Source organism: Sander lucioperca, chromosome 11, assembly GCF_008315115.2.
Source record: "Sander lucioperca isolate FBNREF2018 chromosome 11, SLUC_FBN_1.2, whole genome shotgun sequence".
Classification (NCBI taxonomy): domain Eukaryota; kingdom Metazoa; phylum Chordata; class Actinopteri; order Perciformes; family Percidae; genus Sander; species Sander lucioperca.
This window is the reverse complement of record NC_050183.1, coordinates 40,534,930-40,547,616: the sequence shown is the minus strand read 5'-3', so window position 1 is coordinate 40,547,616 and position 12,687 is coordinate 40,534,930. Positions and strand designations below refer to the sequence as shown.

At 40.2% G+C, this 12,687-nt stretch overlaps 1 protein-coding gene across 2 annotated transcripts in view; it reads right to left on the bottom strand.

Annotated features, from left to right (window-relative positions):
- Nucleotides 1-2,698: 2,698 nt before the first annotated feature.
- Nucleotides 2,699-12,687, bottom strand: part of LOC116059022 (NACHT, LRR and PYD domains-containing protein 12-like) — a 35,754-nt gene continuing 25,765 nt past the window's right edge. Inside the window, exons 6-10 of one of the 2 annotated variants that reach the window (XM_036007548.1) lie at nucleotides 11,685-11,858; nucleotides 8,388-8,561; nucleotides 5,343-5,516; nucleotides 3,887-4,060; nucleotides 2,699-2,939 (exon numbers count right to left, since the gene is read on the bottom strand). In XM_036007548.1, coding sequence (XP_035863441.1) covers nucleotides 2,714-2,939; nucleotides 3,887-4,060; nucleotides 5,343-5,516; nucleotides 8,388-8,561; nucleotides 11,685-11,858 — 922 coding nt within the window. In that variant the 3' untranslated portion in view covers nucleotides 2,699-2,713. The remainder of the gene's footprint in view (nucleotides 2,940-3,886; nucleotides 4,061-5,342; nucleotides 5,517-8,387; nucleotides 8,562-11,684; nucleotides 11,859-12,687) is intronic. The other variant, XM_036007549.1, reaches the window with a different exon arrangement.

The window sequence follows — 12,687 nt, the reverse complement described above, 5'->3', positions numbered from 1 at the left end:
GTAGGGAAAAATCTAGCTGTCATTAGCCATGGTATTTGCCTGAAGTACTTCACTATTTTTAGACACCTTTACTCTCATAGCTGGTTGCAACGTTCATTTTAAAGACAGCGTTACGTTACCTTGAATTTGGTCGGGGTATCTGTGTTTTTTCGGTACCTGAAAAATTCCCACATAGCCAACTTTGTAATTTTAGACATGGGGAAAACGTTCTGGGGGTTTCAAGGTCAAGGTCAAGGTAATTTTATTTCATACCCGCAGGTAAAATTGTTTTGCAGATAAAAAGAAGAATTCGGTCATCCACATAAAAGACATAAGAACATACAACTATTTCACTCCACAAATTTACAAGTAAACAAATAGACATCGTGACAGACTGCGCCATAACACATACATATCCTCTATCCATATTAACTGTCAAGTACTAAAACTTCTCTTTTATTATTTAGGAATTCAATTGCAGCTGGAACAAAACAGCGTCTTGTTTTCCATCTCAAAGCCGCAAACCGGCGACCAGACGGAAGTAACTTAAAATCATTCCTTAAGGGATGCGACCGATCACTCAAGATCATTCATCTGCACATACACTGACTGACGGCTCGTACCAACAACAGGAGGGGGAGGGAGGGGCGTGATAATCCACCCTGCACACTGGCAGGGACCATAGACTGTATAATATTAATGGACAGAGCATGTGTGACGTCACCCATTGGTTTGTGGAGATCTGCTGAGTCGTCAAGTTTGCCAGTACAGGCCCAGCCATCTTGGTTGCAGATGTGACAATTTTAGACAAGAAGGAAGAGTGAGGGACGAACTGTCAATCACATCATAGACACACCCTGTTTTATTGCCAATTTTAAAATCGAGACCATAATTTAAAAAATTAACATCAATCTGTGTTGCAGATTACTTAAAAAAGTGACTGAGACCATAAACTTATTATGAAAATGTTTACTGAGGTAATAAATCAAGTGATAAGTGGGTCACTTTCTCATAGACTTCTACAGAAACCAACATCCTGTTGCAACTGCACGTGTCGCCCCCTGCTGGAATTCAGATAAAATGCAGTTTTTTAGATAGAAAGCAGGTTTAAGGAGTCTCCTCCTGCAGGAATTCAGATAGAATGCAGTTTTAAGGAGTCTCCCCCTGCTGGAATTCAGATAGAAAGCAGGTTTAAGGCACTTCCACATTTGCAGCACTTCGCTGAACCGGATGCTTTGTCCATTAATGTTATACAGTTTATGGCACACACACACACACACACACACACACACACACACATATGAAGATGCACCTCCTGTTGAGTGAGAACACAATAACAAACCTGAATGGTTGGGTACATTCAAAGTGTTTCCTGCTTTATGAAGTTAATGTTCACCTTCAGAGAAAACAAAATAGTGTTTCATGCTAAGCACTTTGATTTGTCTTGTCACATAAAAATACTAGGCCTATGTAAAAAACCTAACGACTGACAGCTTGTATGGGAAGGGGAGGGGCCGTGATAATCTACGCTGCATATATATATATATATATATTAGGGGTGGAACGGTACACAGAAGTCACGGTTCGGTTCATACCTCGGTTCATACATCACAGTTTGGTTCGGTATAATGGAGGGAAAAGCAAAACAAAAAAGCAGAAGGCAATTTTTTTTATTGTGCATGTCTCAGGCTGTCCACTGAGCTAGCTGTAACAGCTTGAAGTGTATAAAGTAAGATGTAAACACTAAACAATAAGTAGGCTACCCCACATCATCTCCAGACTCCATCTGGAACTTGTAAACAAAATAAGACAATCAGTTATTAGTGTGATATGGGAGACAAGAGCTGCTCTCATATGTGAATGCACAGAGCAGGGGTGTTAAAAGAGCAGCTTTGGTTACACAGAGCAGTTGACGAGTTTTGGTGTTAGCTTCACACGCTAACGGCAAAGCTGACAGCTAACGGCGGAGTTAACAGCTAATAGCGGGGCTAACAGCCAATAGCGGAGCTAACAGCTAATACCGGAGCAAACAGCGAAGCAAACGGGCCTGGAGGCCATTTGTGGTCGAGGCGAGAAGGGATACAGCTACGTCCGTGTTTGGTTGTATATGGAAGGGACTAGTTTGCTTCGTGTGGACTCACTGGAAATGTAGGCGGAGCTTGGGAGCTTCAGAGCTAAGGGCAGGGCTAGAGATTAGGTGTCCCTAAAGAACCGCGTGTCTAACAGTAGTTCCGCATTACATTAATTCATTTGCACGCGAGTTTTATTTATTTTTATGCCGTGTATTCTCCGTGTAAATTCATGTATCGAACCGAGACGGCCGTACCGTTTCGGATCAATACGAATACATGTACCGTTCCACCCCTAAAATATATATATATATATTTTTTTTTTTTACTTCAGTCAGACTAATCTCAGAGCTGTGACAAAGATGAACTGATCAGTTGTTTAGTGTTGAAATGAGAGAACAAACACTTAGAGATCAGATTTGATGGTTGGACAGTTTGTTGTCTCTGTATATGTTGTCATGCTGTCAGCTGTAATCCAGATTTATTTCCTACAGAAATGAACACAACAAAAACCGTCATCTTGAAATCAACTCAAACACATGATCACAACAAGCTTCTGGCTCATCTGATTGGCTGACTGTCCTCTCTCTCTCCTCTCACAGCTTCACTGAGAAGGTTGGAGGTTTACAGGAAAAACTGGATCTTTGCTTTGATACTAACTGTGTTTAGTTTAATACTGATGAGACCAGTATGGACTGACTCCAACCCTCTACTGACCTCAGAGTTTCCAGTCTACAGTTTGGACTTTCCACAAGATCACACAGCTGCTTCACATCTGAATCCTGCAGCTCGTTGACACTCAGGTCCAGCTCTCTCAGGTGGGAGGGGTTGAACTTCAGAGCTGAGACCAGAGAAACACAGCTGATCTCAGACAAACTGCAGTCCACCAATCTGAATAGAGAATAAATTATGATAATAAAAATGTATTTCTAATCCAATCAATACTATATTGATCCTTTAAATGTGTGTGTGTGAGTCTGTGTGTATGTGTGTGTGTGTGTGTGTCTGTCTGTTTGTGTGTGTTTGTTTTTCTGTGTGTGTGTGTGTGTGGGGGGGTATGTGTGTGTGTTACTGTGTGAGTTTTTGTTTGTGTGTCTGTGTGTGTTTGTATGGATATGTGTCTGATTCTGAGTGTGTGTATGTGTGTGTGTGTGTGTGTGTGTGTGTGTGTGTGTTACTGTGTATGTTTGTGTGTGTGTGTTTCTGTGTGTCTGTGTGTATGAATGTGTTTTGTGAAGGATCAATATCTATGATCATACATTATTTGTGAAAACGTTTGGATATTAACAGACACCAACAAAATATTTCTACTTCAGCAAGTAAACTTTATCCATTTAAAACCAATATTAGTTCAGAGGATCTTCTGTGTAGAGATATTGACAAAACAATATCCTGTCTATCCTAGTCCGCTCAACATCCTCCGATCTTAACTATTAGTCAAAATAATTCATAATTTCTGAATTTCTTTTTTTAAACAAAGAATTAGTTATAGTGTCATATAAATTAGACATATAGACCATGATTTATTTAAAAGCATTAAAAACATGACAAACAAGGAAAAGGGCGAAAAACATTGCGGAAAATAGCGCCAAAAAAAGGTTCATTTTCAATTTTGAACCCAAAGGACAACAAGTTCATGGCCGATGGGAAGACAACACGAGTGTTAATAAACACAAGTCTTCTGGGACTGCAGACTAAATGTACTACAATAAACATGAAAATATGAACAAAAGACCATTTACAACTTTATGTATTTAAGTTATGTTTGTACATAAATTAGGTTCAGTTGTTAATTAAACATATTAGATCTCTAATAGTAACAGAGTCAGTGAACTGACCTCAGACTCTCCAGTCTACAGTGTGGACTCTCCAGAAAACCACACAGCTGCTTCACTCCTGAATCCTGCAGCTCGTTGTAACTCAGGTCCAGCTCTCTCAGATGGGAGGGGTTGGACTTCAGAGCTGAGACCAGAGAAGCACAGCTGATCTCTGACAAACTGCAGAACTCCAATCTGAATGAAGAATAAATGAAGAAAAAATCTATTCATAATCCAATCAATATTATTTTGGTCCTTCAAACAGCTGCATTTGGAAATATGCTTTGGTCTCTCTGTGTTCATCCATAATCCATCATATATATATATATATATATATATATATATATATATATATATATATATATATATGTATATATATATATATTATGTCTGTGTGTGTGTGTGTGTGTGTGTGTGTCTGAGTGTGTGAATGTGTGTTCTGAAGAATCAATATTTATGATCCTACATTATTTGTGAAAGCTTTTGGATATTAATAGAAACCAAAGAAATATTTCTACTTCAGCAAGTAAACTTTATCCATTTAAAACCAATATTAGTTCAGAGGATCTTCTGTGTACAGATGTGACCATTTACCAACAATTATAAAAATTTAATTATTTTAACAGCTAAAAGTGAATAGTTTCTACAGTTTCTTTAACAAACAAGTCTTTTGTGACTGCAGACTAAATTTATCACAAGAAACATGAAAATATGAACAAATCAATAATCTTTCAGTGATGAAGAAGGTTCAGAATGTAGAAGTTCAGAAGATGGAGATTCCAAACACCTGAACCCAACAGGATGACATCTCTTTGTGTCAGGACAATACATTCTCACTCCCATCATGTCAGAGAGTGATGCTTGGTCAGGTGCCTTTGATGTTTGTTATTGACGCAAAAAGTCTCCTTTAGCGTCATATTTAGACACACTAGGCAGGGACCCTTGGCGTCACTATTTGAAGCTCTGGGTCAGGACGTACGTTTAACTGACATGAGGCACAGGAATGGGACAGTTAGGTTTAGATAAAGATCATGGGTGAACAAGCGTCAGTATTTTACAAGTTGGGAGTGACAACGGTTTGGACAGGAAGCATCGTACACATGTTAAAGTGTCGCTGGTCACAGATCAGACACGACTAAACAAACTTTAAACACCTGCATTTAGAAATATGCTTCACTCTCTCTCTCTCTGTGGTCCTGTATGGGAGTTTTAAAGTGTCTGTGACAGAGACTTCAGTTATTATAAATCTATAAGTTCTATAAAATACAGTTTTTTGAAGGTTTTTATATAAAAGACCATCTTAAAAAGGTCACAAGTCTTCTGGGACTGCAGACTAAATGTACTAGAACAAACATGAAAATATGAACAAAAAACCATTTACAACTTTATGTATTTAAGTTATGTTTGTACATAAATTAGGTTCAGTTGTTAATTAAACGTATTAGATTTATAATAGTAACAGAGTCAGTGAACTGACCTCAGACTCTCCAGTCGACAGTGTGGACTCTCCAGAAAACCACACAGCTGCTTCACATCTGAATCCTGCAGCTTGTTGCCACTCAGCTCCAGCTCTCTCAGATGGGAGGGGTTGGACATCAGAGCTGAGACCAGAGAATCACAGCTGATCTCTGACAACCTGCAGCGCTCCAATCTGAATAAAGAATAAATGACAATGATAAAAATGTATTTCTAATTCAATCAATACTATATTGATCCTTTAAACAGCTGCATTTGGAAATATCCTTTGGTCTCTCTGTATTCATTTATATGTGTGGGTGTGTGTCTGTGTGTGTTTCTCTAGGTGTGTGTGTGTGTGTGTGTGTGTGTGTGTGTGTGTGTGTGTGTACCTGTGTCTCTGTGTGTGTGTGCATGCCTTTGTCTGTGTCTGTGTATGTATGTATGTGTGTGTGTGTTTCTCTGTGTGTTTGTGTGTGTTTCTCTATGTGTGTATGTGTTTCTGTGTGTGTGTGTGTGTGTGTGTGTGTGTGTACCTGTGTCTCTGTGTGTGTGTGCATGCCTTTGTCTGTGTATGTATGTATGTATGTATGTATGTTTGTGAGTGTGTGTGTGTGTGTTTCTGTGGGTGTTTGTGTGTGTGTGTGTGTGTGTGTGAATGTGTTTCTCTGTGTGTGTGTTTCTCAGGGTGCGTGTGTGTGTGTGTGTGTGTGTGTACCACTGTGTGTGTGTGTGTGTTTTTCTGTGTGTGTGTATGTTTCTGTGTGTGTGTGTGTGTGTGTTTGTGTGTGTGTGTGTGTGTTTCTGTGTGCATGTGTCTGTATGTGTGTGTGTGTGTGTGTGTGTGTGTGTGTGTGTGTGTGTGAGTCTGTTTGTGTTTGTGTGTGTGAGTGTGTAAAGTGTAAAGTTTATAGTTAGGGAGTGAGGAGTTGCAGCGTCCGCCTGGCCCGGCCCACCTGCTTCTCGTCATAGTCGTCAGATTCATCTACCATATAATCAATGATATAATAAAAGTAGAGGGAGACAGGCCAGTACAGCCCGATCTGGTTGGGGAGAGTTCTTGCCCGACCAGGCTCCTCTCCTTAACCTGTCTCTCTTAATTATGCTGCTATAGTTTTAGACTGCCGGGGGACTTCCTTTGACACATTAAGCTTCTCTCTCCTCTCTCTTTCCATCTGTGTGCTTCCATGTTCCAAAAATGCTGGTTACTAACCTAGCTCTGGGGAGCTTATTCCCCGGAGTCCATATGTTTTCTTTTCGCCCAGCATGTTTCCTTGGATTAGGGTGTGACCCCTAAAGCATGGTTGCAGCCTGTTGCCGTGGTCCTGCTTCACGCCCTGCTATGCCCTGTTACACCTGCTACGCTCTGCAGTGCCCTGCTACGTCCTGCTGCGTCCTACTACGCCCTGCTACACCCTGCAGTGCTCTGCTACATCCTGTGACGCCCTGCTATGCCCTGCTATGTCCTATGACACCCTGCAGTGCCCTGCGATGCCATGAACTACTACAACTACTATTTCTAGTCACTGATCCATTATCTTTGTTATGACTATTATTGCCACTGTTCATCACACCCCCAACTGGCACCGTCAGACACCGCCTACCAAGAGCCTGGGTCTGTCCGAGTTTTCTTTCCGAGTTTCGAGTTTTTCCTCGCCACTGTCGCACTGAATGCTTGCTCTTGGGGGAATTACTGGAATTGTTGGGTCTTTGTAAATTATAGAGTGTCGTCTAGACCTACTCTATCTGTAAAGTATCTTGAGATAACTCTTGTTATGAATTGATACTATAAATAAAATTGAATTGAATTGAGTTCTCACTCCCATCACGTCAAAAAGCGACACTTGGTCAGGTGCCTTTGGTGTTTGTTATTGACGCAAAAAGTCTCCTTTAGCGTCATATTTAGACACACTAAGCAGGGACTGTTGGCGTCACTATATAACGCTCTGGGTCGAGACATACGTTTAACTGACATGAGGCACAAGAACTGGACAATTAGGTTACGGAAAAGATCATGGGTGACAAAGTGTCAGTATTTTACGAGTTGGGATTGAGAACAGATTGGACAGGAAACATCGTACACATTTTAAAGTGTTGCTGGTCACAGATCAGACACACCTAAACATACTTTAAACACCTGCATTTGGAAATATGCTTCACTCTCTCTCTCTCTCTCTCTGTGGTCCTGTATGGGAGTTTTAAAGTGTCTGTGACAGAGAGACTTCAGTGATTATAAATCTATAAGTTCTGTAAAATACAGTGTTTTGAAGGTTTTAAAAGACCTTCTTGAAAAGGCCTTGGACTTCTTGAATATCTCTTAATTATTTGTCTATAGATGTCCCTCTCATGTGTCTCAGATTGAGTTCAGACAAAATTTGTTCAAACTGTTCAGACTGACACACTTTAAAGTTGGTGCTCAGAGAAACCAAAAAAACAATTGAACTGAAGGGAATTTAAAACTTCAACAAATTGCAGAAAAATAACATGGATGCATGAATGTGCTTCACAGGTAAAATGAATGATTACTTTGATTGAACTTTGGATGTTTAATTCAATGTTAAAGCAAAGATTCTTTTTTAAATGGTTGCAAAACACTATCTTGACTAAACTTTCACATAAACCAGTCTGTGATCCGCTCAACATTCTCTGAACTTAACTATTAGTCAAAATAAATCACAATTTCTGCTTTTTTACACTAAAAATGAATTATAATGTCATATAAATTAGGTACATAGACCATGATTGTTTTTTAAAAAGCATGAGAAACGTGACAAAAACTATCAAAAGCAAAGGAAAAAGGGCCAAAAACATTGAGGAAAATAGCACCAAAAAAAGGTTAATTTTCAATTTTGACCCCAAAGGACAACAAGTTCATGGCCGATGGGAAGACAACACGAGGGTTAAACACATCTGGGACTGCAGACTAAATTTACTACAAGAAACATGAAAATATGAACAAAAGAACATTTACAACTTTATGTATTTAAGTTATGTTTGTACATAAATTAGGTTCAGTTGTTAATTAAACGTATTAGATCTATAATAGTAACAGAGTCAGTGAACTGACCTCAGACTCTCCAGTCTACAGTGTGGACTCTCCAGAAAACCACACAGCTGCTTCACGTCTGAATTCTGCAGCTTGTTGCCACTCAGGTCCAGCTCTCTGAGATGGGAGGGGTTGGACATCAGAGCTGAGACCAGAGAATCACAGCTGATCTCTGACAAACTGCAGCGCTCCAATCTGAATAAAGAATAAATGACGATGATAAAAATGTATTTCTAATTCAATCAATACTATATTGATCCTTTAAACAGCTGCATTTGGAAATATCCTTTGGTCTCTCTGTATTCATTTATATGTGTGGGTGTGTGTCTGTGTGTGTTTCTCAATGTGTGTGTGTGTGTGTGTGTGTGTGTGTGTGTGTGTGTACCTGTGTCTCTGTGTGTGTGTGCATGCCTTTGTCTGTGTCTGTGTATGTATGTGTGTGTGTGTGTGTGTGTGTGTTTCTCTGTGTGTGTTTGTGTGTGTGTGTTTATCTATGTGTGTATGTGTTTCTCTGTATGTGTGTGTTTCTCAGGGTGTGTGTGTGTGTGTCTGTGTGTGTGTGCGTGTACCACTGTGTGTGTTTGTGTGTGTGTGTGTGTGTGTGTGTGTTTCTGTGTGTGTTTCTGTGTGGATGTGTCTGTGTGTGTGTGTGTGTGTGTGTGTGTCTGTTTGTGTTTGTGTGTGGGTGTGTGTTCTGAAGGAACAATATGTATGATCAGACATTTGAAATTAACAGAAACCAAAGGAATATTTTACTTCAGCAAGTAAACTTTATCCATTTAAAACCAATATTAGTTCAGAGGATCTTCTGTATACAGATGTGACCATTTACCAATAATTATAAACATTAATTTACTTTAACAACTAACAGTGGACATATTCTACAGTTTCTTTAACAAACACTAGTCTCTTGTGACTGTAGACTAAATTTAAAGGTCCCATGGCATGAACATTTCACTTTATAAGGTTTTTTAACATTAATATGCGTTCCCCCAGCCTGCCTATGGTCCCCCAGTGGCTAGAAATGGTGATAGGTGTAAACCGAGCCCTGGGTATCTTGCTCTGCCTTTGAGAAAATGAAAGCTCAGATGGGCCGATCTGGAATCTTCCCTTTATGACGTCATAAGGGGAAAGGTTACCTCCCCTTTCTCTGCTTTGCCCGCCCAGAAAATTTGGCCCACCCATGAGAGAGACATCATGGCCTTCAAACGGGCAAAGTGGCAGTTGGTCAAGGACACACCCCCACCCTCCACCTTGCCCACCCCCCTCTCTTCTCCTCAATAGCTACAGACACATAAATGGCACATGAAGTCGTACAGCACAGTACAGCCCGATCTGGTTGGGGAGAGTTCTTGCCCGACCAGGCTCCTCTCCTTAACCTGTCTCTCTTAATTATGCTGCTATAGTTTTAGACTGCCGGGGGACTTCCTTTGACACATTAAGCTTCTCTCTCCTCTCTCTTTCCATCTGTGTGCTTCCATGTTCCAAAAATGCTGGTTACTAACCTAGCTCTGGGGAGCTTATTCCCCGGAGTCCATATGTTTTCTTTTTGCCCAGCATGTTTCCTTGGATTAGGGTGTGACCCCTAAAGCATGGTTGCAGCCTGTCGCCGTGGTCCTGCTGCACGCCCTGCTATGCCCTGTTACACCTGCTACGCTCTGCAGTGCCCTGCTACGTCCTGCTGCGTCCTACTACGCCCTGCTACACCCTGCAGTGCTCTGCTACATCCTGTGACGCCCTGCTATGTCCTATGACACCCTGCAGTGCCCTGCGATGCCATGAACTACTACAACTACTATTTCTAGTCACTGATCCATTATCTTTGTTATGACTATTATTGCCACTGTTCATCACACCCCCAACTGGCACCGTCAGACACCGCCTACCAAGAGCCTGGGTCTACCGAGGTTTCTTCCTGAGTGGGAGTTATTCCTCGCCACTGTCGCACTGAATGCTTGCTCTTGGGGGAATTACTGGAATTGTTGGGTCTTTGTAAATTATAGAGTGTCGTCTAGACCTACTCTATCTGTAAAGTATCTTGAGAAAGCTCTTGTTATGAATTGAAACTATAAATAAAATTGAATTGAATTCAGTTCTCACTCCCATCACGTCAGAAAGCGACACTTGGTCAGGTGCCTTTGGTGTTTGTTATTGACGCAAAAAGTCTCCTTTAGCGTCATATTTAGACACACTAAGCAGGGACCGTTGGCGTCACTATATAACGCTCTGGGTCGAGACATACGTTTAACTGACATGAGGCACAAGAACTGGACAATTAGGTTACGGAAAAGATCATGGGTGACAAAGTGTCAGTATTTTACGAGTTGGGATTGAGAACAGATTGGACAGGAAACATCGTACACATTTTAAAGTGTCGCTGGTCACAGATCAGACACACCTAAACATACTTTAAACACCTGCATTTGGAAATATGCTTCACTCTCTCTCTCTCTCTCTCTGTGGTCCTGTATGGGAGTTTTAAAGTGTCTGTGACAGAGAGACTTCAGTTATTATAAATCTATAAGTTCTGTAAAATACAGTGTTTTGAAGGTTTTAAAAGACCTTCTTGAAAAGGCCTTGGACTTCTTGAATATCTCTTAATTATTTTATCTATAGATGTCCCTCTCATGTGTCTCAGATTGAGTTCAGACAAAATTTGTTCAAACTGTTCAGACTGACACACTTTAAAGTTGGTGCTCAGAGAAACCCAGAAAACAATTTAACTGAAGGGAATTTAAAACTTCAACAAATTGCCGGAAAATAACATGGATGCATGAATGTGCTTCACAGGTAAAATGAATGATTACTTTGATTGAACTTTGGATGTTTAATTCAATGTTAAAGCAAAGATTCTTTTTTAAATGGTTGCAAAACACTATCTTGACTAAACTTTCACATAAACCAGTCTGTGATCCGCTCAACATTCTCTGAACTTAACTATTAGTCAAAATAATTCACAATTTCTGCTTTTTTACACTAAAAATGAATTATAATGTCATATAAATTAGGTACATAGACCATGATTGTTTTTTAAAAAGCATTAGAAACGTGACAAAAACGTTGAGGAAAATAGTGCCAAAAAAAAGGTTAATTTTCAATTTTGACCCCGAAGGACAACAAGTTCATGGCTGATGGGAAGACAACACAAGGGTTAAACACATCTGGGACTGCAGACTAAATGTACTACAAGAAACATGCAAATATGAACAAAAGAACATTTACAGCTTTATAGATGTAAGTTATGTTTGTACATAAATTAGGTTCAGTTGTTAATTAAACATATTAGATCTATAGTAGTAACAAAGTCAGTGAACTGACCTCAGAGACTCCAGTCTACAGTGTGGACTCTCCAGAAAACCACACAGCAGTGTCACTCCTGAATACTGCAGCTTGTTTTTACTAAAGTCCAGCTCTCTCAGATGGGAGGGGTTGGACATCAGAGCTGAGACGAGAGAAGCACAGCTGATCTTTGACAAACTGCAGCCCCTCAATCTGAATAAAGAATAAATGATGAAGATAAAAAAAATTATTCATAATCTAATCAATAATCCTGTAAACAGCTGCATTTGGAAATATGCTGTGGTCTCTTTGTTTTCATCTTTACCTGTGTGTGTGTGTGTGTGTGTGTGTGTGTGTGTGTGTGTGTGTGTTGATGTGTGTTTGTGTGTGTGTGTGTGTGTGTGTGTGTGTGTATAAGCCTGTGGTTGTTGTTACACGTTCTGTCCACTAGAGGGACTTCCAACATCAGCCATCATGGCGCATTGCATTTCTGGCACGCCGCTTTGTTTACATTAAATTCCACCACAAGCACATAGTGACAAAGACAAATCAACAGAGATCTCTATAATGAAACATTATATAACAAGTGTATTGAAGTGGCTCTGTTGTAAAGGCTAACGGTGCTCGGTTAGCACAATGACATCATGTTAGAACGCACAGCCAAAACAATTTGTCATAAACTAAGTAACATAGTGTTAGCCACGATGCTAATGGCATTGATAACGGTCAATGGTGCTGTCACTAACGTTACTACAACCTGTTTCTTGCAGATTGTCACATTACTGAAAATACAGCTGATAGAAGGTAATATATGAAGTGGAAGCTAACACTGTCAGCTGTAGTGCAGCTATCATAAACTTTAGCTGTCTCCATGAAGATCCCAGCTAAGCTCCTATTACTTGCAATGCTGTTAGGAAACAAGAACGAGCTTACTAATGATAACATAAGCATTTGGGCTTGATGGATGGGGATTTTAAGGTCATGTCAAAACTATTTCCCATCCTTCTTCTGATTTCCAGCCGCAGCCTGTCACTCCCCCCTG